General features: G+C 49.0%; 1 protein-coding gene across 3 annotated transcripts in view; it reads left to right on the plus strand.

Annotated features, from left to right (window-relative positions):
* LOC141058441 (serine/threonine-protein kinase D3-like) overlaps positions 1-27,392 on the plus strand; it is a 125,361-nt gene that overhangs the window by 33,105 nt on the left and 64,864 nt on the right. For all 3 annotated transcript variants that reach the window (XM_073554693.1, XM_073554694.1, XM_073554695.1), the window contains one exon: positions 23,756-23,894. In XM_073554693.1, coding sequence (XP_073410794.1) covers positions 23,756-23,894 — 139 coding nt within the window. The remainder of the gene's footprint in view (positions 1-23,755; positions 23,895-27,392) is intronic.

Genomic DNA, 27,392 nt, shown 5'->3' on the forward strand with positions numbered 1-27,392 from the left:
GCGATCATTTTGCTCATGCATCGGGTGACTGGCAGCTTGTTTATGCTGCAAGATCATTGCAAGTGAGCAATCCTAGGAGCGCTCGCTGACAATGATCTTTCAGTGTAAACGCATCTTAACTTTTTGCTAATTTGGTTTCATTTTTACGTTGAGATTATTGTACATCTGGAAGACTATTTCTGACCCCTTTAAGGCTATGTGCGCACGTAGCGGAACTCTTGCGGAAGTTACCGCGAGAATTCCGGAATTCAATTCCGCGGGAAAATCACATTTTAAATTCCCCACGAAAAAACTAGAGATTTGCAAGCATAATTGCTAGCGTTTTCCAAGCAATCTGTAGCATCGCTTGGAGAACTGATTGACAGGTTGGTCACACTCGTCAAACACAGTGTTTGACTAGTGTGACCAACTTTTTACTATTGAGGCTGCCTATGCGGCATCAGTAGTAAAAGATAAAATGTAAAAAATAATAACAAAATAAAAAATATTGTTATTCTCACCTTCCAGCGTCCCGCGTAGCCTTCCCGCCTCTCCCCACGCTCCCGGTCCCAGTAATCCTTTGTGCGAATGACCGCGAGACGTCGCGCTCCCGCGACGTCATCGCGAATGACCACGAGACGTGACGCTCCCGCGAGATCTTGACGTCATCGCGGCCATTCTCGCTAAGGATTACTGGGACCGGGAGCGTGGAGAGAGGCGGGAAGGCTGCGCGGGACGCTGGAAGGTGAGACTAACAATATTTTTTATTTTAATTCTATTTTTTACAGGGATATGGTACCCAAAGCCCGGAGGACAGTCTCCTCTCCTCCAGACCGTGGGTACCATCCGCAACTGTTCTGCTTACTTTTCGCATGGTGGGCACAGCCACATGCGGGAAGTAAGCGGAACAATGCAATCCTATGGGTGCGGGATCGCCGCGATTCCGCCGCGGAAAAAAACGCAGCATTAGCACAGCATTGCGGAATCCCATAGGATTGCATGAGATGCTTATTTTTCACGTTTTCACGGCAAAATCGCGCGTTTAAAACCGCTGCGAAAAATCTGCGACGTGTGAACTCAGCCTTAATGTTTTAAATGCCTGGAAACATGGGGGTCAATGAGTGCTCTCGACCGCTGGCCCGAAACAGCGTGGATCAGGGCTAATCCCACAGAACACCTGCTCTCCTTTCCCGTGGGCATATTACTAGTCAGACAACACAGGCTGAGGATAAAACAGCATGGCAATACTTTATTGAACCACCAAACAGACAGTAACATATAGAACCGTCCCAGCAAAATAACCAAGAAGGTGAAAAATTACAGAGTCTCACCCTTCTGCTGACTCTCTAGGATTAGAGCAGCTGTGACTTCAGGGCTTATAGGGCCAAAATATTAAAATAGTAACCAATACCTCATTTAATGTACTCATTGTATGCATTAATTTTTTGCACTTATCATATCATTTTTTGCAGGATACAGCAGGGCCTCTTTTTGTTGGCTTTGTCTATTGGGGCGTCTGTCACTGTGTGTTGCATATTATGGTGCTGCAGCAGCCCGCCTGAGAATACTATGGGCGTCATTAATAGGTTGCAAGCCAGACACTTTGCACCACACTTACATGTGTGACTGGCGTCCTATGCAAGCCTTATCTATGTGCATTTTTTCTACTAGGCAGCCAACCCCACCATGGTCTGGTAGGTGTGGGGTGGTTGTTTCATCAGTAGTATGCATCTGTGCTGCCCCTTGCCTTTATTAAAGAAGGCCTGCTGCATCCTGCTATATGTGCATTTGTCATCAGACAGGGTTTTGGGAAGGGAAGAATTTAATCTTGTGGTGTGAGCTTATAGGGCCGATTACCTCCAACTGTAGCAGCCACAGAGAGGAGCTAACGCCAAGTTAAGGAAGCTAACAATCCATTGAGGTACGTGGCCAGGTGACCAAAGGGTCACAACCTGGCTTCTCTGAATGTCTCCATAGAACCAGGTGACCGGTGGGTTCCAATCCTGCCTTCCCCAAGCGTATCCATGGGTTCCATGATAGTCAATGGAGCTGATCTGTATTCTTCCAGCTGGTACCATGGTCCCCTAAGCTGACATCCTGTAAAATTTTAAATCTGTGTTCCTCTTGATGGACTCATGTTGTCCTGGTAGAATGTTTCTTTATAGAATCATAGTGTGTTAGCTGTTGTTCTTTCAAGTCTTTTGATTCTTTTTCAGGACAATATAAATCCCTTTTTATATCCACATCTGTGGCTTTGGTCATCATCCACAGATCAGGGGGAAGAAGGGATGAGTTTAGCTCTCATTGTTTGAGTATTTAATCAATCTGTTTTGCAGGCCAACAAACTACTAGTCAGACAACACAGGCTGGGGATAAAACAGCAATACTTTGGTATTGGTCTGGTACAATGTGTAATCAACATATTAACAATCATCTATTGTTCAATTACCCTGCGTCCCTGTCATCCAAGATAACAATACAATATGTCACAACAAACATTAACTCAAAAGTCAACATCCAGGCTCATCCGAACAGTAGTATGTGCTTCTTGACCAACCAAAGAAAAACACATAAATTTAAAAGTCAACATAAAGATAACAGTCTATACATCCTGGTCTACTGAAAATAGACAGCTGGATAATTAAGATTACGGTAAAAGCTGTGTCTTCAGACCTTTTATTTTTTTTGCTTTAAAGCCATGTTCACACGTCACATACAGTATTTGTTAAGGATTTGCAGTACAGACTCAGAACCATAAGTTCACAGAAATTTACTGTACAAGTAAATGGGTTTTTCAAAATCCCAGTCACACATTGTGAACAACAAAAATTCCCCAAGAAAATGAAAACAGGGTGCGAATTTCAAATCTGCAGCGTGCTCATTATTATGTAAATTTTCTTTGCAGTTTTCACCTTATTCGATGTTTAGTTAGAGGAGTTGGAAGTAACACATGAATTTTTGATCTGCGGATTCGTTGCAGATTTTTTTTCTGCAACAAGTGATAAAGGCCTTACTGTACTTAATTCTTCTTTATTAAACCATAGCGTTTAATTGTTATATACACTCACTGGCCACTTTATTAGGTACACCATGCTAGTAAGGGGTTGGACCCCCTTTTGCCTTCAGAACTGCCTCAATTCTTCGTGGCAGAGATTCAACAAGGTGCTGGAAGCATTCCTCAGAGATTTTGGACCATATTGACATGATGGCATCACACAGTTGGCGCAGATTTGTCGGCTGCACATCCCTGATGCGAATCTCCTGTTCCACCACATCCCAAAGATGCTCTATTGGATTGAGATCTGGTGACTGAGGAGGCCATTTGAGTACAGTAAACTCATTGTCATGTTCAAGAAACCAATCTGAGATGATTCGAGCTTTATGACATGGCGCATTATCCTGCTGAAAGTAGCCATCAGATGTTGGGTACATTGTGGTCATAAAGGGATGGACATGGTCAGCAACAATACTCAGGTAGGCTGTGGCGTTGCAACGATGCTCAATTGGTACCAAGGGGCCCAAAGAGTGCCCAGAAAAAATTCCCCACACCATGACACCACCACCACCAGCCTGAACCGTTGATACAAGGCAGGATGGATCCATGCTTTCATGTTGTTTACGCCAAATTCTGACCCTACCATCCGAATGTCGCAGCAGAAATCGAGACTCATCAGACCAGGCAACGTTTTTCCAATCTTCTACTGTCCAATTTCGATGAGCTTGTGCAAATTGTAGCCTCAGTTTCCTGTTCTTAGCTGAGAGGAGTGGTACCCAGTGTGGTCTTCTGCTGCTGTAGCCCATCTGCCTCAAAGTTCGACGCACTGTGCGTTCAGAGATGCTCTTCTGCCTACCTTGGTTGTAACGGGTGGCAATTTGAGTCACTGTTGCCTTTCTATCAGCTCGAACCAGTCTGCCCATTCTCCTCTGACCTCTGGCATCAACAAGGCATTTCCGGCCACAGAACTGCCGCTCACTGGATTTTTTTTCTTTTTCGGACCATTCTCTGTAAACCCTAGAGATGGTTGTGCGTGAAAATCCCAGTAGATCAGCAGTTTCTGAAATTCTCAGACCAGCCCTTCTGGCACCAACAATCATGCCACGTTCAAAGGCACTCAAATCACCTTTCTTCCCCATACTGATGCTCGGTTTGAACTGCAGGAGATTGTCTTGACCATGTCTACATGCCTAAATGCACTGAGTTGCCGCCATGTGATTGGCTGATTAGAAATTAAGTCTTAACACACAGTTGGACAGGTGTACCTAATAAAGTGGCCAGTGAGTGTAGGTTGTTGCTATGTAATCTGACAGCAGCATGATGCAGGGGCAGATACCTTGATTCCAGCAATGTATCACTCAGTTTACTGGGTAAAGCAGTTGTGATACAAGCACTGTTTTATCTGCAGGCAGATCTAGCAGAGCCCTGAATGCTGAACCCTCTATAACCCCGCCCACACCACTAATTGGCAGCTTTCTCTGTACGTTGTATATTGATCAAAAGAAGCGGCTAATTATAGGTGAGAGCAGGGTTGGCCCACGAGACACACAGTCCTGTAGTGATAATATCCTGCTTTGAATGAAACTGCAACACACAGCCTAATAAGTGCCACACCACTGGAATCAGGGTCTCTGCCCCTACATCATGTTGCTCTCAGATTACATAACAAATATCTTAGTATCCTAGTGTGGGAGGAACGGCCCCTGTCGATTGTCCGGGCCGGAACCAAGGGAGCCGTCATCCGGGTTCCAGGGGAAACTGTCCCCGGGGGGCAGAATTCGGGGACGGACCGCTGTGACAGACAGATGGGCTGGGGGAGGTACCAGTATAAAAGAGGCGGGGAATTCCCGTGACGATGAGTCAGCAGACCGACAGAGACAGCTGGAGACAGTGGGAGTGGCTGAAAGCGAGGGAGACTCACCAGTGCCAGGGAGGACGCTCACCGAGGACTCCAGAAGGACGGTACCGAGGCGATTATCCGGGACTTGCTGCCCCTCTCCAGCCCGCGGCCACAGTTCGACCCGCAGCCGCTGCCGCCTCCCTTGAGCCCGCGGTCATCCGCGACCGCTGCTGTCTCGTTCCAGCCCGCGGCTGCGGCCTGCTCACCGTCACCTGCAGCCGCCCTGTTCTCACCAGTGGCTGCGGCAAGTACCGTACCATCGGAAGCCACCACTGTTCCGCTCCGGTCCGCAGCAGGGGCCGGGCCTCTGCTGACCGCAGACTCCCCGTCGCAGCCGTTAGCTGCACAGGTGGCCTGTCATTCGCCACTGCACTTCGCCACCGCTTGCCCCAGGCCAGGGGTTGCGGCCCAACCGTCCAAGGACTCCGCCGGAGCCTGTGGGGCCCCAGTGTCGTCAGTGCGCTGGAGTGCGCGAAGACTTCATCATCGCCTCAGCAACTGGGCCCAGCAACTACTATGCCGAAAGACCACCAACCCGAACGGGACGGCTAAGTTGACTTTATAATTAAGGACCCGTAGTCGGCCATACCGCGGCCCTATAGTGACCGGCTGTTGCCGGAAGTAGTCGTGTTCTACAGTTTGTGTGTGTTTGTATAGAACCCCTGCGAGGGCAACCCGTGTTACCCTTTTGGTGATCAGGCCGGGACTGAGGAATGTTCCCTCTAGTCTTATAAAGCGTTATTATAGAAAACACCTAATTGTCTCGTGACTCGTCACTGCATCCTGCGTACCTGCAAACACCACATTTGACGTAGTCGTCAGGATGCAGTCGGCGGTGCGCCTGATCAGAGTGGGGATGCAGGCATTGCTGATGATGGGGGTCCCCGCTCCAGCATCTCCCTGGGGGCTATGCTAAGTAACTTGCCCCGGTTTTCTGGCTCCGATACCCTGTTGCGGAGCTGGACCGAACGTATGCGGGGCCTCTTCCATATGCACCCCATGACCCCCGATTTAGAGGCTGAGGTGGCCCTTATGGCGCTAGATGGGAAGCCCGGAAGTTGGTTATGTTGAGACCCCCGGGGCGTCGCAACACCTTTGCTAGGGTCTTCAGATCCTGATTCAACAAAATTCTCAGGTCAACAAGTGCATATTCAAGAAGGAAAACTTATAAACCTTGTTGAAGCACAAATGGACAATTATAAGAAGGACAAATCGGGTATCAAACCATAACACAACGAGAAGAACTGAAAACAACGTCCAGTATTGATTATAAATATTTATTGAAAAATCATTTTCAAACAATAAATGCAGGGGTGGGAAAAATTACCAAAGGGGGCGACACCAGAGACAGTCTGCACAAGTAAAATGCACTCAATTATAATGCAGCTTCATAAAAATTACAAAAGATAATGAAAAAATAAATCATTCCATAGTTATGAAAAAGTGCAATTGAATAGTTCATGAGTAAGCACAGGTAAATGCAAGATAATTCATATATAAAGTGCAATGTGCAACATAAATATCATGGGCTTAGGCATACAACTATATACTAAAAGAGGTTTTTTTTGGTAGTAATTATGGATAATCATATGGACAAGTGTCCTGGTGAGCAAAAAAAAAAGCACAATGGCAAATATAAACCAAGGCCTATATTAACTAATCCTATAAAGTATGTGCAGCTCCAAATGAAAATATATTCCTAAAGGATTCTGTATTTATCCATGCCGCTCAAGATGGAATATATAGTGGCTGTGCCAAATGATTAAAGTGCCCAAACCATACCTTGTGCCAGTGTGCAGACAGCTCTCCTGGATGCGCCCGTCCCCGACCAAAAAAACTTCTTTTAGTATATGGTTGTATGCCTAAGCCCATGATATTTATGTTGCACATTGCACTTTATATATGAATTATCTCTGGTGTCGCCCCCTTTTAGTTATTTTTCCCACCCCTGCATTTATTGTTTGAAAATGATTTTTCAATAAATATTTATAATCAATACTGGACGTTGTTTTCGGTTCTTCTCGTTGTGTTATATCTTACAGATCCTGGAAGAGACCCACGGGGATCCAACAGATGTGGGGGAATTGAGAACCCAGTTGTTCAGTCGGATGCAGGGGGAGGGGGAGACCATCACCCAGTATTTGAACGCCCTCCAGGAGCTACACACCGCCATAGAAAGGAAGGACGGAATAGGGGTAGGGCCCTTCGACATTACCCTGCGTGACCTGTTAGTGACTGGACTCCGGCGCCGCTAATCAAGCAGGCATTGCGGGAACAGGTCCGAGTGAACCCTCGTTTAGCCTTCTCCGAAGTGGGGAGTCAGGCCCGGGTGCGAGAGCAAGAGCAGGGGATGATGGCTCCTGTGGGGAAGGCCCGGAGCCTGGAGTCTTCCGTAAGCGGTGTTGAAGAACCTCGATGGATCGAGGAAATGAGACAAGAACTGAAGAGTATCTGGGGCAAGCTGGCTGAAGTGAAGAAAAGAACGGAGCCCACGCCCGGCCGACCTGGCTACAATTCCGGGCCCAGGGGGCCTTGCAATACCCGGGGTGGCCGAGCCTCACCGCCCCGGTGTTATGAGTGTGGAGAACTGGGCCACTTCGCATGGGAGTGTCCGCGGTGTGGGAAATACCCACCCCGGTGGACATTAAACTAGAGGGCTCCGGGCATGGGGGACGCCTGTTATGAATGAGTCACCGAAGGAGGAAAAGACAAAAATACAAGCTAAGTCCAGAAAACCGGAGAGGTTGGTAGCTATCGGATTGCAGACCCCTGATCCTATCCACAACAACTAACAGTAGCCGAGAGGGGTTCCTACGATGCCCTAGAACCCTCGATCACAGCCGGAGAACTAAATAGGCCTAAAGAAGGAAAGGGGAAATCTAAACTGCCCCAGAGCAGACCCCAAAGCAAAGGCAGCCCCCAACATATAATGACGGTGAAGCAAGATGAAAACACTAACACAGACAGAAAGATAGGTTGAGCAAACGATGGGGCCCAAGCTAACTAAAAAGGACAGGATAGAAAAGCTGCTGTCTGCAATCCGCAAAAAACCCTACCAAAACATGTCCCAACCGTCTGATAGGAAAAACAGGCCCTGAAGTCGCTAGGACTTCAAAAAGACTATATCAGCACTCAGGTAAATTCTGAAGACAAAGCAAAGAGACAAACTGATCAGAGACAAAAATGGAACTCAGCACACCCCCGACCGGGGATGGCTGAACTCCAAAAAACAAAGTAAACAAAACTAATAAGTTCAATAGCAGAGCAAAAACTTATCTTTGGGAAGCAGGAATCAGACTGGTCTCCAAGAATCCAGCAGAGAAATCACCAGCGACTCAGAAGGGTGTCGGCTGCCTTATATCTAGTCAGACGTTCCTGTTACCCAGTCATCATCTACCAGCTCAGGTGTTTGGTAATCAGCCTCACTACCTTCCTTCACCAGAAGAGGGAGTTCATCAGACATCGACGGTGAAGGGGAAAATGAACTCACAACAGACGCCGCTTGGAGCCGGAAGCCACAACGAGGGGTGGTGGAAGTCCCGAAGAACTGGTCGCTAAGTGCCCAATAGTATGTGCTGAAGTCGAGGGTCGTGCCGTACGGTGCCTAGTGGATACAGGGTCGCAGGTAACGAGTAACGACCATGCCGGCAACGAACTTTCCGGCAGCATTTTCCGGAAGCGGCAAGGCCCCAAAGGGGGCCCATGATACGACTAGTGAAAAATGAGGATGAATGAACTCATGGAGATCAACATCCAACACTGCGGAGACACCATCACATGTTTCTCAACGCAGTGATTCTAGAGCAATGCCCCCATCCCTTATGGGAAATATGTAAAAACATGCAAAACACAAGCCGCGGAGACACCATCACATGTTTCTCAACGCAAGCAATGACTAGCCAGGTCTTTCCCCGGGAAGGAACAACCACGGGAAAGGCAGTCTCCAATGAAGGAAACCACCTATGCCAAAACATGGTATCCATCCACAGACAGCTGTTTCGGGGTATTGCCCCTCATCAGTGTGGAGTAGGAAACTGGCCAGTAGTAGCAATGCCTAGTAGAAGACTGTGAAAAATGAGGATGAATGAACTCATGGAGATCAACATCCAACACTGCGGAGACATCATCATATGTTTCTCAACGCAGTGATTCTTGAGCAATGCCCCCATCCCTTATGGGAAATATGTAAAAATATGCAAAACACAAGCCGCGGAGACACCATCATATGTTTCTCAACACAAGCAATGACTAGCCAGGTCTTTCCCCGGTACCGGTCGCCGGAGTGGTGTGGCTTCAGATGACATTATGTGGTAAATCCCTCGGCCGCCGGGGAGTGGTCCTAACCCAAGGAGAGACTAACGACCGTCACCCGATCATCTTGGGCATGAACATACTGCGGGAGTTCGGCAATCTACTCCTCAACGATACGACGCAGGAGACCCTAAGTCAGTGGGGTTCTCGCACGGCCCAGGGGCAGGTCTTCCAGCAGTTGGTGTGGGAGGCGCGAGTGCTCCAGGAGTGTCAGGAGGGTGAGGCGCTGGGCAAGGTTATCGCACCGGCGGGCCCTCCGCTCGTGCTTCTTCCAGGGCAGACGGTGGTGGCTCTCCCGATCCGCGCCCGATACCACTGGAGGGCATGGAGGTGCAGGTGGAACCATGTTACTCGGAGCGCCTGCACCCTCGCATCCTGGTGGCCCGATCCCTGGCCACAGTGCGGGAAGGGACCGTCTTGGTATGTTGTGTCAACCTGGAAGATCAGGATATCGCCCTGAAGCCCCGGGCCGAAATGGCCAAACTAGTAAGGCCATTGGAGGAGATGCTGCCGGACCCCGCGGTCCAGTTGAGGGTGCAACCCAAAGATCCCTGGGCAGTGACGGTATGAATCCAACAGGCTGCCGCATCCTCGGCCCAAGAAAAAGGTCGAGTCATCCTGGAGAGAATGCGGGCCGAACTTTCCGTCCTAGCGCCAGCCCAGCTTATCCAGGTAGAGACACTTCTTGGACAATTTTACAATGTCTTCACCAGCCACGAGGATGACTTCGGATGTACCACGGCCATCACCCATGGGATCCCCATGGCAGGAGCGGCCCCCATCCGGGAGCGATATCGCCAAATACCACCGCAGCTATACCAGGAAGTGAAAACTCTGTTAGCCCAAATGCTCCGGAAGGGGGTCATACGAGAAAGCCAAAGCCCTTGGGCGGCCCCTATTGTTCTGGTTCGGAATAAAGATGGCACGTTGCGGTTTTGCGTGGATTATTGGAAGTTGAACGCCTGCACCATCAAGGATTCGTATCCACTGCCCCGCATAGAAGACTCTCTGTCCGCCCTGGGGAACGCGACGTACTTTTCAACTCTTGACCTGGCCAGTAGGTACTGGCAGGTGCCGATGTCGGAGGAAGACAGGGCCAAGACAGCATTCATCCTCCCCCTGGGACTGTTCGAGTTCAATCGGATGCCGTTTGGGCTGGCCAACGCCCCAGGAACTTTCCAGCAGTTGATGGAGCGGTGTCTAGGAGACCTCAACTTTGAAGCCACGTTGATATACCTGGACGATGTTATCATCTACTCCGCCACGTTCGAGGACCACCTGAAGCAGTTGGGGCAGGTGCTCGGCTGGCTGCAGAAGTACGGGTTAAAGGTAAAACCCCAGAAATGCCACTTGTTCCGCACCCAAATCGAGTACCTGGGGCATACCGTCTCGGCAGAGGGCGTCCGACCATCCCTGGAAAAGGTCGCTGCCATCCAGGGGTGGCCTACCCCCGAGACAGTGAAGGACGTGCGGGCCTTCTTGGGGCTGGCCGGCTTTTACCGTCGGTTCGTGAAGAACTTTGCACGCCGAGCTCGAGCCCTGCAAGACCTGCTGAAGGGGGCTCCAGCTGGGGTGAATGGACGGAAGATCCAGTGGCAGCAACCGCAAGAGGATGCATTTCAAGATTTCAAGGCTGCTTTCTCGGACGCCCCGGTATTGGCATATGCGGATTTCTCGCAACCGTTCATCCTGCATACAGACGGGAGCACTCAGGGTCTAGGAGCTGTGTTGTCACAGGTGCAGGACGGCCGGGAGAAAGTGATCGCCTATGGTAGCCGGTCGCTGCACGACTCAGAACGCAACCCGGACAATTACAGCTCCTTTAAGCTCGAGCTCCTCGCGGTAGTGTGGGCAATGACGGAGCGGTTCGCAGAGAACCTGGCGGGCTCCGAGGTAGTAGTGCGGACCGATAACAACCTGTTAGCCCATTTGGAGAATGCCAAACTGGTGGCCCTCGAGCAGCGGTGGTGGCTCGGATGGCCAAATTCAAGTATAAGATCATCTACAAACGGGGAGCTGAAAACGTGCACGCCGATGCGCTCTCCCGAATCCGACACACCACCCCAGGGAGAAGTCGAGACGACAAATTAGAGGCAGATGAGACGCCGTACGCTTACAATCCACACGCAAGAAGCGCCTCATCCGAGACTCCTAGGAGGGATGCTGGAACTGCCCCGCTACAACTGGATCCAGCAGCAACAAGAAGATACAGAAATTGGACTCCTGCGCCGATGGGTGGCCACCGGTAAATTGCTCACGGACTCACAAAGACAGACTTTGACCCAAGATATGTTGCTGATGTTGCGTCAGTGGGAAAAACTAACCGTCAAAAAGGGACTTTTATATCGGAAAGCCATGTCACGAACCACGTCAGCTACGATATGGCAAGTGATCGTGCCCGGAGCCTATCTCAACCAACTGGCCCGGGAAGCCCTTGAAAAGGGGGCTCATTTTGGTGCTCAGAAGACTTTACAATGGCTGTAGCAGATACTGTACCACCCATGCTTGCACGCTGCTGTAGAAGAAGTTTGTCGAACCTGCCGCCCGTGTGAGCTCGCTAAACCCCCCGCGCAATGAGCCCCGGTGCAAACTATTGTAACATCAGCCCCTCTGGAGCTTCTTACGGTGGACTATCTAAACATAGGCCCTGCCTATCAGGGGTATGAACATTGTCTCGTTATGGTGGACCATTTCACCAAGTTTGCCGTGGTCACCCCCACCCGAGACCAAACAGCGGAGTCAGCCGCCTATGCGATTTGTAAGAACTTTATTCAAGTATACGGCTGTCCACAACAAATACATTTGGACCAAGGGGCGTGCTTCCTAGGAAAAGTCTTGGAAGAGCTGCACCATCTTTACGGTATCGATAAATCGCAGACTACGCCATACCACCCGCAGGGAAACGGAGCCTGCGAACGATTCAATCGTACGCTAAACCAAATGCTGCGCACCCTGGAGAGCGACCGCAATGCCCGAAGCCTGAATATATCCCCAAGCTGGTGTGGATATACAATAATCGGGTGCATCGAGTGACTGGTTACACCCCCTACTCATTGCTGTTCGGACAGGAAGGTAAAGGAATTACGGAGGTGGAATTGAACCCGGAAGAACCCCAACCCTGGACCGGGGTATCCTCGTGGGTCCGAAACCACCGGCACTGGCTGCAGACCCTCCACCGTATCGTCCATACAAAGCTCCAGGATCTAGAACACCAGGGGGGAGCACTGCCCCCACCCATTGACTTTCAGACTGGGGATCGGGTACTCGTGCTTGATCAAAGCCCCCAAAACAAGTTAGAACTGTGGTAGGAAGTGAACCCGTACTGAGTGTTGCGCCAAATAAGCCCCGACGGGCCTGTGTACGAAATACAATCCGAAGGAAACAACGCACCTCTCACTCGGGTTGTGCACCGTAACATGTTACGACCCTGTACGTCTACCCCCCGCGGCTCGAACCGACTCTCCAGGTCCCCGACCCCCTGCCCCCGGTCTGGGACCTGGATGACGAAGAGGACTTCCCCGTCGCATCTGCAGGTCGCCCTAGTAGTTGCACTACAGTAGATCCAGACATCCCGCCAGAACCAACTATTCAACCACCCTCCACCACCCCAGAAGACTCCGCTACACCCGAGCTTCAACGCTCCGAGCGGTCAACAGCTGGCAAACCCCCTGAACGTTATGAACAGGACCAGTTCGTATGGCGACAAGGACTGTCGACCCCAAAAACTAACCCGAATCTACAAAAACCCTCGCCCGAGGACTGGCGAGCATACAGGGCGGGGGAGTGTGGGAGGAACGGCCCCTGTCGAGTGTCCGGGCCGGAACCAAGGGAGCCGTCATCCGGGTTCCAGGGGAAACTGTCTCCGGGGGGGGGCAGAATTCGGAGACGGACCGCTGTGACAGACAGATGGGCTGGGGGAGGGACCAGTATAAAGGAGGCGGGGAATTCCCAGGACGATGAGTCAGCAGACCGACACAGAGACAGCTGGAGACGGTGGGAGTGGCTGAAAGCGAGGGCGACTCACCAGTGCCAGGGAGGACGCTCACCGAGGACTCCAGAAGGACGGTACCGAGGCGATTATCCGGGACTTGCTGCCCCGCTCCAGCCCGCGGCCACTGCGGCCCCAGTTTGACCCGCAGCCGCAGCCGCCTCCCTTCAGCCCGCGGTTGCGGCCTAGCCGCGGCCACTGCCGTCTCGTACCAGCCCGAGGCTGTGGCCGGCTCCCCACCACCTGCAGCCGCCCTGTTCTCACCAGTGGCCGCAGCAAGTACCGTACCGCCGGGGGCCACCACTGTCCCGCTCAGGTCCGCAGCAGGGGCCGGGCCTCTGCTGTCCGCGGACTCCCCATCGCAGCCGTTAGCTGCGCAGGTGGCCTGTCATTCGCCACCGCACTTCGCCGCCGCTTGCCCCAGGCCAGGGGTTGCGGCCCAACCGTCCAAGGACTCCGCCGGAGCCTGTGGAGCCCCAGTGTCATCAGCGCGCCGGAGTGCGCGAAGACTTCGGCATCGCCTCAGCAACTGGGCCCAGCAACTACTACGCCGAAAGACCACCAACCCGAACGGCGAGGGACGTCAGGATGGCTAAGTTGACTTTATAATTAAGGACCCGTAGTCGGCCATACTGCGGCCCTATAGTGACCGGCTGTTGCCGGAAGTAGTTGTGTTCTACCGTTTGTGTGTGTTTGTATAGAACCCCTGCGAGGGCAACCCGTGTTACCCCTTTGGTGATCAGGTCAGGACTGAGGAAAGTTCCCTCTAGTCTTATAAAGCGTTATTATAGAAAACACCTAATTGTCTCGCGACTCGTCACTGCATCCTGCGTACCTGCAAACACCACACTCACATGGAGTTGATATGTCGCTTTCTCGTTTGTAACAATTTGTATCAGTTCAGAAAATCCTAGTGATTGTTAATGAACAATATGAGGGTCATTCATTTACTGTAGTGCCATTCATTAACCAGTTGAATGATCCTCTGTGCCAGCAAGATGCACAGAACTTGTGGGGGGCTTAGGGGGTCCTTACAGTTCAATAATACAGATCTCTGTGCCATGCTACGGTGCTATCGGGCGCCACTGTCATCTGCAAATTCTAACATCACTGTGTCCCTTCCAAAAAAATGTTTGTGTAGCGAGCTGCGGCAATGGCCCTTTCACTAGACGATTGCATATACATTATATTGTAGAAAAATGTGACCACCGCACATTGTTTCTTTTTCTTCCCCTGCTTCAGTGCTTGTTTGACATCCGAGTCTTGTGTTGCTTCTGATGTAACAGTTCACACCACACCTTTAAAACCTTATAAAATGCATTGTTCATAGTTAAATGTTTTTTTTTCCCTTTAATCTCCCCACAAAACATTTAGACAATACCGTGCATATTCCATGGTCTACATAACCTGTATCTTCTTCCTCTGCTAGAAAGTTGTATTTTCTGTATTTGTAGGTTTAAAAACTATATAAATGACGATATATATGTGTGGTGCCCCTGGGGCTCAGTCGCCACAGAGGTACTGCACCTGCTCCTGAGGTGTGGTATCCCACCATCCAGGTAAGGTGGAGACTCCTGACCACGCTCCAACACCTGCACCCCACACCACAAAGTAGTGTAGCAAAGCACCTTCGGTGGCTCCCTGCTTGGAGTATAGCAAAGCACCCATTGGTGGCTCCCTGCTTGGAACACGAAACGTGCTGGGAGGTGGGTGGAGTTAGATTACATTACAAGGAGCGGGAAGAGTTTAAGTAGTCAGTCAGTAGTTGGTTGGAGAGAGAAGATCCCTAGAGAGAGGGATAGATGGATGGAAGTGCCGCAGCAGATCCCAGTGACCTGGGTCTGCTGGCACGGGAAAGGGAGAAAGAGAGCAACATAGACTGAAAGCCTGACTCTCCATAGAAAGAAAGGATTAGTACGGAACATGAGGAGTAAAAGAGAACAGAGGACGTGGGTGAGAAGAGAACCCTTCCTAGAAGTTCTAAGCGCAAGGCCGGGGCCCGGTCCCCGAGGTTGTATGGATACTAATTGTCCTGCAGCAGACACCGGAGGAATAGAAGTAGTGACCACTTTATTCCCACATAAGACTTGGGGGCACAACAGCAACTGGATAGTGAGCCGGGACTCAGTAGCAAAGAGTCCCCGAAGCAGGCTACAGCTGTCTGCCGTACAAGTAGAGTTCATAGGAACATCAGATGAGAGGAACTCCAGTATAACTCAGTACTAGGAGTACTTCATCTAAAGGCGCTATAAGAGGAGACGTTCAGATAAGCACAAGTTGGCGGAGTGTTGGAAAGGAGTGCTTCATCTTGCCTGGAGGTTGACTGAGTCCCAGACCCGGAGGACACGGCGTGGAAGCAGGCACCTGTTTGTACAGCAGACTGTGAGTAAAGCTTTGGAACTACATGCTCTGGTGTCCTCCACTTATTCCTGTGTCAACCTGCCCGGCACTGCTACATCCCCTGCGCCTGACACTACACCACCTAAGTGTCACCATACCTACTCTGCCCTGGGACAACAGCCCTGCCTGTGGAGAGCTATACCATCACTGCTGCACCACACCATCTGTCCCAGAGGATCTGTCTGCAGCGTCGGCCTAACATCTACATTGCCGAACACCACAGGTGGCGTCACGACTTATTCATTGACACTGAACATTTACAATGGGCGCCCAGGGCCACTGGCCGGGCAACAGCTATTGTGACAACTCCCATTGAGATCCACTGGGCCCGGTACCGAGTACCCCACAGCCCTGGGTGTGAGGGCGTCCCAAACGTAAATGAGACTTCTCAAGTGGGATCATTTGTATCCAGACTGTCTTCTACCCACACCAGGAGAACTATTCTGTTTGGTCAATATTTGGAATTGTTGAGAAATTGCTCATCACTCGCCCGTTTTGAGACATTAATTTTTTAAAGTAATTGTCATTTTATTTCAATAGTACACATGAAAATATAAAACTTTGTAATATATCTTATCAGAGAAATCTGCTTCTTTCTCCTCCCGGACTACTCTTTCATTCTCAAAATTCTCAATCCAGGGGTAAAATCTGTCTTCTGTGCATACATATTTTCCCATTACTGAGATAGGAGATGACAGTCGGTGCTCAAAGTTCTATGAAACTTGCAGTGGAATGTCTGTCTGCCTCTAACTCCTCCCCTTACCATCTCCATGGAATTTTAAAACCACCAACTGCCATGTCATAGCTCAGCAATTGGAAAATCTGTCTTCACTGATTTTTTACCCATGAATTGAGAGGGAAAGATCAGTCCAGGAGGAGAAAGAAATGTATCTGATAAGATATATTGCAAAGCTTCTTATTTTCATGTGTAATATTGATTTATGAAATAAAAATTAAAATTACGGTTACTCTTTAAAGGGTAAAGGTCTTTGATAGTATTTGTCTACACATATGGGCCAAAGGGACTTTTTGAGTTGCCCTAGACCAGTGTTCCCCAACTCTAAAGAGCCACCAACGGATCATGTATTCTACATTTCCATTAAATTGTCCGGTGGATAATTCCATCATCTGAGCAATTCCAGGGAAATTCCGAAAACATGATCTGCTGGTGTCTCTTAAGGATTGAAGTTGAGGAACACTGGTCTAGACTTTAAATCCTGGGCGTGATCCTACCCTACCATAATGACTCCCTAGCACCTTACCATGTTATAATCCAATGGCAATCTATGACACATCTTTTTATTTCTGTTGCCAATATGATGCTGTACAGTCATCATTTGCATCCGTCCTTGGCCCTGATGTGATAATTTTCTTGTTTCAGATATGCTTGGGTTAAAAACTCATACAGATTTTGACTATGGTTGGAAAGAAACTTGTCCAACTTCATGTTTCTCATTGTTCCAAATTTACAGACTTTAGTGTTGTGAGCTCATTTTCTGGTTTGCCTCTGGCTTCTGGTGAGGGTTATGGAGCTGCCTGTGCTGACAGAGGAGTAGTGAGTTCTCTATCTGGACTCCCTCTGTTGGTGAAGGGAGGTAATGAAGCTGATCTAAATGGCAGAGACCGGCCACCTGAGGAAGAGGACTGTGATTGGACATCAGGAATTTCTGATTGGATTTAAGGCAGCCGACTCCCTAGTTTCTTGCTGGTGATTTCTCCTGACTGTGGCTTCTGGTTTCCAGTTTGGTTCCTGCCTTCTTAAAGCTAAGTTTTCTCTGCTATTGTTCATATGAGTTTTTGTCTGGTTTACTTAGTTTTTGTGTTCAGCCAGCCCTGGCTAGGACTGGACTGAATCCCCATTTTCTCTCTGATCAGTTGATCTCTTTGCTCTGTCTTCAGAATATACCTGAGTGCTGATATAGGGAATTGAAGTCTAGCGACTTCAGAGCCTTTTTCTATCAGACGTGTTGGACATTTTTTTTGGCAGGGTTTTTTGCATGATTGCAGACAGCAGCTTTTCTTTCCTGTCCTTCCTAGTTAGTGAGGGCCCCATCATTTGCTCAGCCTATCTTTCTATCTGTGTTTGTGTTTTCATCTTGTTTCACCGACAATACATGTTGGGGATCTGTCTATTGCTTTGGAGTCTGCTCTGGGGCAGTTTAGATTTTCCCTTTCTTTCTTTAGGCTTATTTAGTTCTCTGGCCGTGACGAGGCGTCTAGGACCACCGTAGGCACGCTCAACGGCTACTGCTAGTTGTGTGGATAGGATCAGGGGTCTGCAATCCGCTAGTTACCAACCTGTAAGGGATGTGTGATGCTAGTCACTACTCACAGACTAGCCAAGAGGCAGACTGGTCAAGAGGTCCAAAGTCAAAAGCCAGGAATGCACGTCAAAGACAGAGAGATAAGACAAACGGAAAGTCAGGGTCAAAGTCTGGGGTCTGGTAACGAAAGCTAGAATACATCAAAGGCAAAAGTAGTTATACAAACGAGTAGTTGAAAGGCAAAATCAAGGTCCGACAATAAAAGATCAGAAAATCAAAATACAGAGCACATAGTAAGTACACCACTGAGCTGAAGCTACTATTGGCAATGATCTGACATTGCCAGCCAGTTAAATAGCCTGGCAATTATCTGGAAAGGCAAACACCTGGAGGAAATTCAAACACAACACTGACAGCCCAACATGCTCCTGCTATCCATAGGGCAGCTGAGCTGTCAATCACAGCATTGACCGCCCGACATGCCCCTGCTATCTGTTATGGTGTAGGATGCTCGGGGGGAAGTGGACCCTCTGGGTCACGGTTCCAGAGCCCCCGAGGGCGAGCGGACCAGGTGAAACCACCCCCTATACAGGGAGTGTTAGGGGCAGGCCCAAGGGAGATGGAACCGCAATGGCTGGAGCCATAGGGGTGACTTAGGGCAACACCAAGAGAGAGAGACAGAGGAGAGGAATGCATGCCGCTTTAGAACAGAAGACTTCGGTGACCGAGGAGCATGAGAGGCAAACGGGACCGGGAGTACCTGGGACTGGCAGAGGCTGGAGGCTGCAAGAGAGAACCAAAGGGTAACAATGAGGCAGAGGACACTGAGGACACAAGAATGGCAGGACAGGTACCAACACAGACAAGAGCGGCAGGGACACAACCTGACAGACAAGATGGAGGTGTTGGACAAGAGGATACGAGGGAGATGCAGGGAAAAATGTACGGCAGAGGCACAGGGCAAAGCAAGCAGGGCAGAGACACAAAACGAGAACAAGTATTGCGCAGGCAGAACTACTCTCATGATACCAGTGCTGGTGGGCCTGCACTTCTGGGGTTAATGTTTTGATCTCAGTGCAGACTCTTACCTTCACACCTGGGACTTATTATGGTGGCCTCTCATTGGTTCTGGGAAAGCTTCTTATAGCCTCAGGAAGCTCCCATCCCCGTCAGTTATACTTTCGCCCTTGGCATAGTGTGGTGTACCCCTGAATGTGGTGTCTGATCGTGGTGTGCAGTTTGTGGCTAAGTTTTGGCGTGCTTTCTGCAAAAAATTAGGGTTATCTCTGTCCTTTTCGTCTGCATACCATCCTGAGAGTAATGGTCAGACGGAACGCACTAATCTGTCTCTGGAACAGATCCTCAGATGTCTGACTTCTGCTAGATAGAATGACTGGTGTGATATACTGCCGTTGGCTGAATTTGCCTTCAATAGTCGGGTGAGTCAATCCACTGGTCTGTCCCCTTTCTTGATCAACTATGGATTCAGTCCTCATTTTGGTGAGTTTTCTCGTCTAGATTCGGGGTGTCCCGGGGCTGAGGACTCTGTTCAGCGGTTAAAAGATACATGGGCAGAAGTCCAGCGGCGTATATCTAGGTCTCAAGGCAGGTATAAGTTTTTCGCGGACAGGAAACGAACACCTGGTCCCATGTTTCAGGTTGGAGAGAAAGTTTGGCTCTCCACGCGAAACATTAAGTTAAAGATTCCGTCAGCCAAGTTGTGCCCCAAATTCATTGACCCGTACAAGATTGTGGAAAAAATCAACCCTGTGGCGTACAGGCTGTGCCTCCACCCTCATTCAAGATCCCTAACGTCTTCCATATATCTCTACTGAAACCTTTTGAAGCAGTCCGGGGAGAATCCGATTCCGCTGCTCCTCCGGTTTCGGTTGAGGGACATGTGGAATATGAGATTGGTCACATCGTAGATTCCAGGTTGGTACGGCGGCCAGTACAGTACCTAGTTCATTGGAAGGGGTATGGGCCGGAGGACAGGTCCTGGGTGCCGGCCCGGTTGATGCATGCGGATCGCCTGGTTTGGGCTTTCCATGCTAGGTACCAGGGCAAGCCTGGGGGTCCAGAGGCCCCCCGTTGAGAGGGGGGTACTGTCCTGATACCAGTGCTGGTGGGCCTGCACTTCTGGGGTTAATGTTTTGATCTCAGTGCAAACTCTTACCTGCACACCTGGGACTTATTATGGTGACCTCTCATTGGTTCTGGGAAAGCTTCTTATAGCCTCAGGACGCTCCCATCCCCGTCAGTTATACTTTCGCCCTTGGCATAGTGTGGTGACCCCTGAGTGTGTTTGTGCTGTGTTCTGGTTGCTTGATACTCTGTGTATAACTCGGTCTGTTCTCTGGATATTGCTTGTTGGATTCTGCTTGGTACCTTCTATGTCTGTTTGGTTTTGACCCCTGCTTGGCCCCAACTATCCGTTCTGTCTCATCCCTGGTACTTTACTGCTATCTCTGTGTATGACCTCCGTTTTGCCTGACTCTGAGTATTTCTGTTTAGTGTCCTGCCATCTCTGGCTGCAGGACACTAAGCCCCGCCCCTTGTAGTCACATGACCGTAGGTCCTTCACTGCTTGCTAAACTTCAGCGTCCCCAGGTCCTGTTTGTACTTTCTGGCTGTACCTGACCCCGGCCCCCCTACAGTGCTGGTGAGTCCCTGCTCAACGGAGGCTGCACGCCGGCGCTGACATGACCCTGACAACTACAAGATAAAGACACTGGGGCCTGAGGGCAGGAGAAATGCTAGCAACAGATGCCAGCGCCACCGCATACGAAAATCAGGCATCTTACCTGGCCCGACACCGCGCAGAAATACTTGGTGGGCGCCGCCATGTTGGGTACAGCGCTACCGGGACAGAGCTCCCAGGGACCCGTGCGATGGAGGAAACGCCAGTGCGCATGCGCGAGGTACAGACTCACCGGGAACTCAGGATGCCAGCAGCGGGGACGCGCTGGAGAGCAGGAGCGCGCTGGGAAACGCGCAGAAGAGCAGGGTCACGCTCAGGCCCGGGACCACGCTGGTATCACCGGGGACGTGACACTATCCATTGGGCGGCTGAGGGGGTCACTCACAGCACTGACCGCCTGACATGGCCCTGCTATCCATAGGGCGGCTGAGGAGGTCGGCTGAGGAGGTCACTCACAGCACTGACCACCTGACATGCCCCTGCTATCCATAGGGCAGCTGAGTTGTCACTCACAGCACTGACCGCCTAACACTCCCTTGTAATCCATAGGGCGGCTGAGCAGTCACTCACAGCACTGACCGCCTGACACGCTTCTGCTATCTATAGGGCAGCTGAGGGGTCACTCACAGCCTGACATGCTGCTTTTATGCAAAGGGAAACTGAGCTGTCACTCACAGCACTGACCACCCGACACGCTCCTGTTTTCATAGGGCAGCTAAGCAGTCACTCACAACACTGATAGAACGACACGCCCCTGCTATCCATAAGGCAGCTGAGGGTCACTGCACTGATAGCCCAACATGCCCCTGCTATCCATATGGCAGCTGAGGGGTCATTCAAAGCACTGATAGCCCCACACGCCCCTGCTATCCATAAGGTGGCTGAGCTGTCACTCACAGCACTGACCGCCCAACATGCCCCTGCTATCCATAAGGCGGCAGAGCAGTCACTCACATCACTGACCACCCAACACGCCCCTGCTATCCATAGGGTGGCTGAGCTGTCACTCATATCACTGATAGCCCGATACACCCCGGCTATCCATAGGGTGGCTGAGGGGTCACTCACAGCACTGACCGCCCGACACGCCCCAGCTTTCCAAAGGGCAGATGAGCAGTCATTCACAGTACTGATAGCCCGTCACGCCCCTGCTATCCATTGACTGTCCAACACACCCCTGTTTTGTGAGTTCATTCTCCCCTTCGTCACTTAGGTCTGGTGAACTCCCTATTCTGGTAAAGGAAGGTAATGAGCCTGATTATCAGGCACCTGAGTCTAATGAGGATGACTGGCTGAGTGGAGTCACGGACTGGATATAAGGCTGCCGACGCCCTTCTGCCCTGCGGGTGATTTCTCTGTGGACTTCTAGGACACTAGTCTATTCCTGCTCCTCTACAGCTAAGTTTTCTGTTTTGTCTGTTAGCTTTTTTGTTTTGTTTTTTGTTTTCCTTGCTTTTCTGTATTCTGCCATTCCCTTCTGGGGTGAGCTGAATCTCCTTTTGCCTGTAGCTCTGTCTTCAGAATATTCCTGAGTACTGACATAGCTTTTTTGAAGCCTAGCGTCTTCAGGGCCTTTTTCACTGTCAGTCTGTTGGCTCTTATTTTCATAGGGTTTTTCACAGATTGCAGACAGCAGCCTTCCTGTCCTTTTCTATCTAAGTTAGCTTGGGCCCCGTCTTTGCTCAGTCTATCTTTCTGTCTGTGTTAGTATTTTCATCTTGCTTCACCGTCATTATATGTTGGGGGCTGCCTATTGCTTTGGGGTCTGCTCTGGGGCAGTTTAGATTTCCCCTTTCTATCTTTAGGCCTATTTAATTCTCCGGCTGTGATCGAGGGGTCTAGGGCATCGTAGGAACCCCCCACGGCTACTGCTAGTTGTGTTGATAGGTTCAGGGGTCTGCAATCCGATAGCTGCCAACTTCTCTGGTTTTCTGGACTTAGCTAGCATTTCTGTTTTTGCCTCCTACGGTGACTCAATCATAACACCCCTGCTATCCATAGGGCAGTTGAGGGGTCACTCACAGCACTGACCGCCTGACACGCCCCAGCTTTCCAAAGGGCAGATGAGCAGTCATTCACAGTACTGATAGCCCGTCACGCCCCTGCTATCCATAGGGCAGATGAGCAGTCACAGCATTTACCGCCTGACACGCCCCTACTATCCATAGGGCAGATGAGCAGTCACTCACAGTACTGATAGCCCATCACGCCCCTGCTATCCATAGATCGGCTGAGGAGTCACTCACTGCAGTGACCTCCCAACACGCCCCTGCTATCCATAGGGCGGATGAGCAGTCACAGCACTGACCGCCTGACACGCCCCTGCTATCCATAGGGCAGCTGAGCAGTCACTCACAGCACTGACCGCCCGATACGCCCCTTTTATCCATAGGGCAGCTGAGCAGTCACTCACAGCACTGACTGCCCGATACGCCCCTTTTATCCATAGGGCAGATTAGCGGTCACTCACAGCACTGATAGCCCGACATGACCCTGCTATCCAGCTATCCAGCGTCCATAGGACACAGAGACTTGCGGAATCATAACAGGTTGCACATGTGATATTTACAAATACTTTTTCCTTTCTCTTTTTTCTTGAATTTTCAGTGTTTCTCTTATTACTAGTGACTACAAAATTTGAGACCAAAGTGAGATGTCACTGATAGAACAATCCAAGCTCACGTGAAATATTTGGCACATTCAAACCGGCCGTTCCTTCCTGTCTGGGTGCACCGGAGCACAACGGTCTTGACCAGTACAACAAGTTCTACCACATCCCTGCACACTGACATAAACAAATACTTATTGAGAAGAATGTATTCAAAAGTTATTATGTAGATTTTTTAAATCTGACTTCAGTCGTCATAGTATATGGAAAAAAATATAATTTAGAGTTATATAGAAAATGGTAGCCGGCACACAATTTCCTAACTTATCACGTGATCTTCATGTACATCCTATGCTAGCTCTATCAGTCCAAAGCATGTGAGTACAACCATGGATATGTTCTTGGGTTTCTACACCAATCAGTCCCCCAACTCATCATCAAAGCGGAAATTTTGTAAGACAGGTTCAATTCATCTAATATACGTCCACATTTGGACTTTTTATACAATGACTTTTTTAGGTGAATGGATCAACGTTCTGTTGTGTTGACATTTCCATATATTTGGAACATCTTGTCCATCATTAATCATCATTAATTTTTCTTTTTTAGTACCCTGAATATGGATTTTTGGGAGTTTCCGAAAAAATTCAGCTCTTTCGCCATAATCTGAACTCAGAAAATGTCCTAGAGCGCCTTATACCCCGTAATTTTATTGGAGAAGGAGACTTGATTGAAGTTATTCTTCCTGGTGAGTATCTGACTGTTTTGTTACATCAATTTAAACTTATTTTTTGCCTTTTATAGAAAGGGTAGTTTTCAAAGCAGGATTTTGAGCCAAAGCCAGAAATGGGAAATATATAAACTAATTATTGGTTTTGGCTAGAAAAAAAAAGTGCATGAAAATGCAGTGATATTGTGAGTAGGACCACTATTAATGGTGTCGTCTAATAGAATCATAAACTTTTTTAGACTCTAGAACAGACCAATGAAAGTATTGAGACCTCACAATAGCCCTTAAAACTATTTAAAAGTCCAGAGCAGACACAAAAAGGAAAAATATATACTTACCCATCCCAGGTCCTTGTTAGTTTCCAGATGCCTTGGCTCATAACGATATTCTGCGGGGTAGTGGCAGGACCTAGTGTGCCTGACACTGGGCTAGCTTGTACTGTGGAGAAAGAACGGCACTCCTTGCTTGTAGGTGCACGGATGGAGTCCCAACCCGTTACTTATAAAAGTCCAAGAATCTGGAACTCAATCAGGCGAATTTATTTACTTGAAGAAAGTGTACAAAAACTTTTCGATCATTAGACCTTCATCAGTTGTACACTAAATGGTTCAATTAGATTCAGAGAGATTCAAAACATATAGAAAGTGCATATCCGGCTCTTTTTGTTTCAAGTATAAGCTTGTTTTTAGGGAGAAAGCCTATTGCATTCCGCAGGATCGCGACTCCTGTCGTTGTGGTGACTCGGTTAGTTTGCTTGTTCAATAGATCTGTTGTTAACAGGTACGCAGATACAGCAGCAAAGAAAATGAGGGGACAGTGGTACTTAGACAAACAACTATTTATTCAATTAATACAATTAAAGGGTGACCTTCGGAGTATACAGCAACTCGGCATACTCAGCCCTCTTGTCACACTGGATGCCTTCACTCCCGGTCCCCACTTTGTATCGTACACAAGAACACTCATGTTTCAGCCGCAGGTTTCATGTTTCCATACAAAACAGGGGACACCTGCTTCTTATCAACCAGTTCAACTTTAACCCCTTTCCTACATTGGACGTAATATTCCGTCCATGTGACCTGGGACCTAAGTCCCATGGACGGAATATTACATCTAATGCGATCAGCAGCGCCCACGTGGTGAGCGCCGCTGATCGCGGCCGGGTGTCAGCTGATTATCACAGTTGACATCGGGCACGGACCGCCCCTGACACGTTAACCCCTTGCACACCGTGATCAAACACGATCGCAGTGTACCGGGGGTTAAAGGGAAGCATCGGCAGGGAGGGGGCTCTGTTATGAATGGGCCACCGTGGAGAAAAAAGCAAACAAGCTAAGCCACAGAAAACCAGAGTGGTTGGTAACTATGCAGATTGCAGATCCCAGATCTTACCACACAACTAGAAGCAGCCGTGGAGCGTGGCCGGAGGACTACATAAGTCTAAAGCAAGAAAAGGGAAAACTAACTGCCCCAGAGCAGACCCCAAAGGAATAGACAGCCCCCACACATGTATTGACGGTGAAACAAGATGAAGGCACAAACACAGGCAGGAAAATAGGCTGAGCAAATGATGGGGCCCAAACTAACTAGACAGGAAAGGAAAGGGAAGACACTATCTGCAACCAGCAAAAAACCCTACAAAAATAATGTCCAACACTTCTGATAGCAAAATTAACCCTGAAGTCACTAGACTTCTCCCACTATATCAGCACTCTGAAATATTCTGAGACAGAGCAAAAAGAGACCGAACTAGTAAGGGACAAAAAGCCAATTGGAAAAATACTGAGAAATAAGAGTGGAAATTCAGCTCAGCCCCCAGCCGGGGCTGGCAGATGACACAAAAACTAAATAGACCAACAAAATCAAGTGTGAACATTTGCAGAAAAACTTAGCTTTAGATGACTGGAACAGAGCTGAAAACCAAGAGCTGACAAGCCAGAAGGAATCACCAGCAACTGAATAGGGCATCGGCTGTCTTAAATCCAATCTGAGAATCCTGAGATCCAATCGTCATCCTCATTCTCAGGTGGCAGATCTCCACTGATCAAACCAGCCGCACCACCTCCCGTCACCACCAGAGGAAGTCCAGAAGGGGAACTCACAACTGCTGAGAATGAACTCACAACAGGGCTCCCTCCGTGCTTCCCTGAGCCCCCCACAGCAGCGCAATGTGCAGCACTGCTGCGAGGGTCTCTTTCCTTACAGGTCCCCGGATCCAAGATGGCGACGGGGACCTTCGGGGGCCAGTAGGAAGCTGACTTCCTCAGTGCCTGCAAAGCGCAGGCAAGGAGGAAACCTGCACACTGCCTGTGACAGATTGCTGATCTGCCACAGTGATCTGTGATGTGACAGAGATGTCCCCGCTGGGACAACCTAATAAAGTTAAAAAAAAAATGTAAAAAAGTGTAAAAATAATTTTAAAAAAAATCGCTAAATAAATTAGAAAAAAAAAAATATTCCCAAATAAATTCATTTTTTGGAAATAAAAAAAACAAAAACAATAAAAGTACACATATTTGGTATCGCCGAGTCCATAACGACCTGCCCTATAAAATTATCCCATTAGTTAACCCCTTTAGCGAACCCCTTAAAAATTAAAAATAAAAAGCGAAGCAAAAAATAATGATTTATTATCATACCGCCGAACAAAAAGTGCAATAACACGCGATCTAAAAGACACATATAAATATCCATGGTACCGCTGAAAACGTCATCTTGTCCCGCAAAAAACGAGCCACCATACAGCATCATCAGCGATAAAATTAAAAAGTTATAGCTCGCAGAATAAAGCAATGCAAAAATAATTATTTTTTATATAAAATAGTTTTCATTGCATAAAACCGCCAAAACATAAAAAAACATAAATGAGGTATCGCTGTAACCGTACTGACCCGAAGAATAAAACCGCTTTATCAATTTTACCGCACGCGGAACAGTGTAAACGCACCCCCCCAAAAGAAATTCATGAAACGCTGGTTTTTGTTCATTCTGCGTCCCAAAAATCAAACTAAACCAAAACGTCAACTCGTCCCGCAAAAAATAAGACCTCATATGACTCAGTGGGTCAAAATACGGAAAAATTATAGCTCTCAATATGTGGTGATGCAAAAACTATTTTTACAATAAAAAGCGTCTTTTAGCGTGTGACAGCTGCCAAACATAAAAACCGCCATAAATAGTAAATCAAACCCCCCGTTATCACCCCCTTAGTTAGGGAAAAATAATAAAATTAAAATAAAATGTATTTATTTCCATTTTCTCATTAGGGTTAGGGCTAGGGTTAGGGCTGAGATTAGGGTTAGGGGTGTGTTGGGGTTAGGGTTGGAGTTATAATTGGGGGGTTTCCACTGTTTGGGCACATCAGGTGCTCTCCAAATGCAACATGGCATCGGATCTCAATTCCGGCCAATTCTGCGTTGAAAAAGTCAAATGGTGCTCCTTCCCTTCCAAGCTCTGCCATGCGCCCAAACAGTGTTTTACCCCCACATATAGGGTATCAGCCTACTCAGGACAAAT

The sequence above is a fragment of the Dendrobates tinctorius genome, unplaced genomic scaffold, assembly GCF_039654945.1.
Source record: "Dendrobates tinctorius isolate UK_male_01 unplaced genomic scaffold, ASM3965494v1 ptg000211l, whole genome shotgun sequence".
Taxonomy (NCBI): domain Eukaryota; kingdom Metazoa; phylum Chordata; class Amphibia; order Anura; family Dendrobatidae; genus Dendrobates; species Dendrobates tinctorius.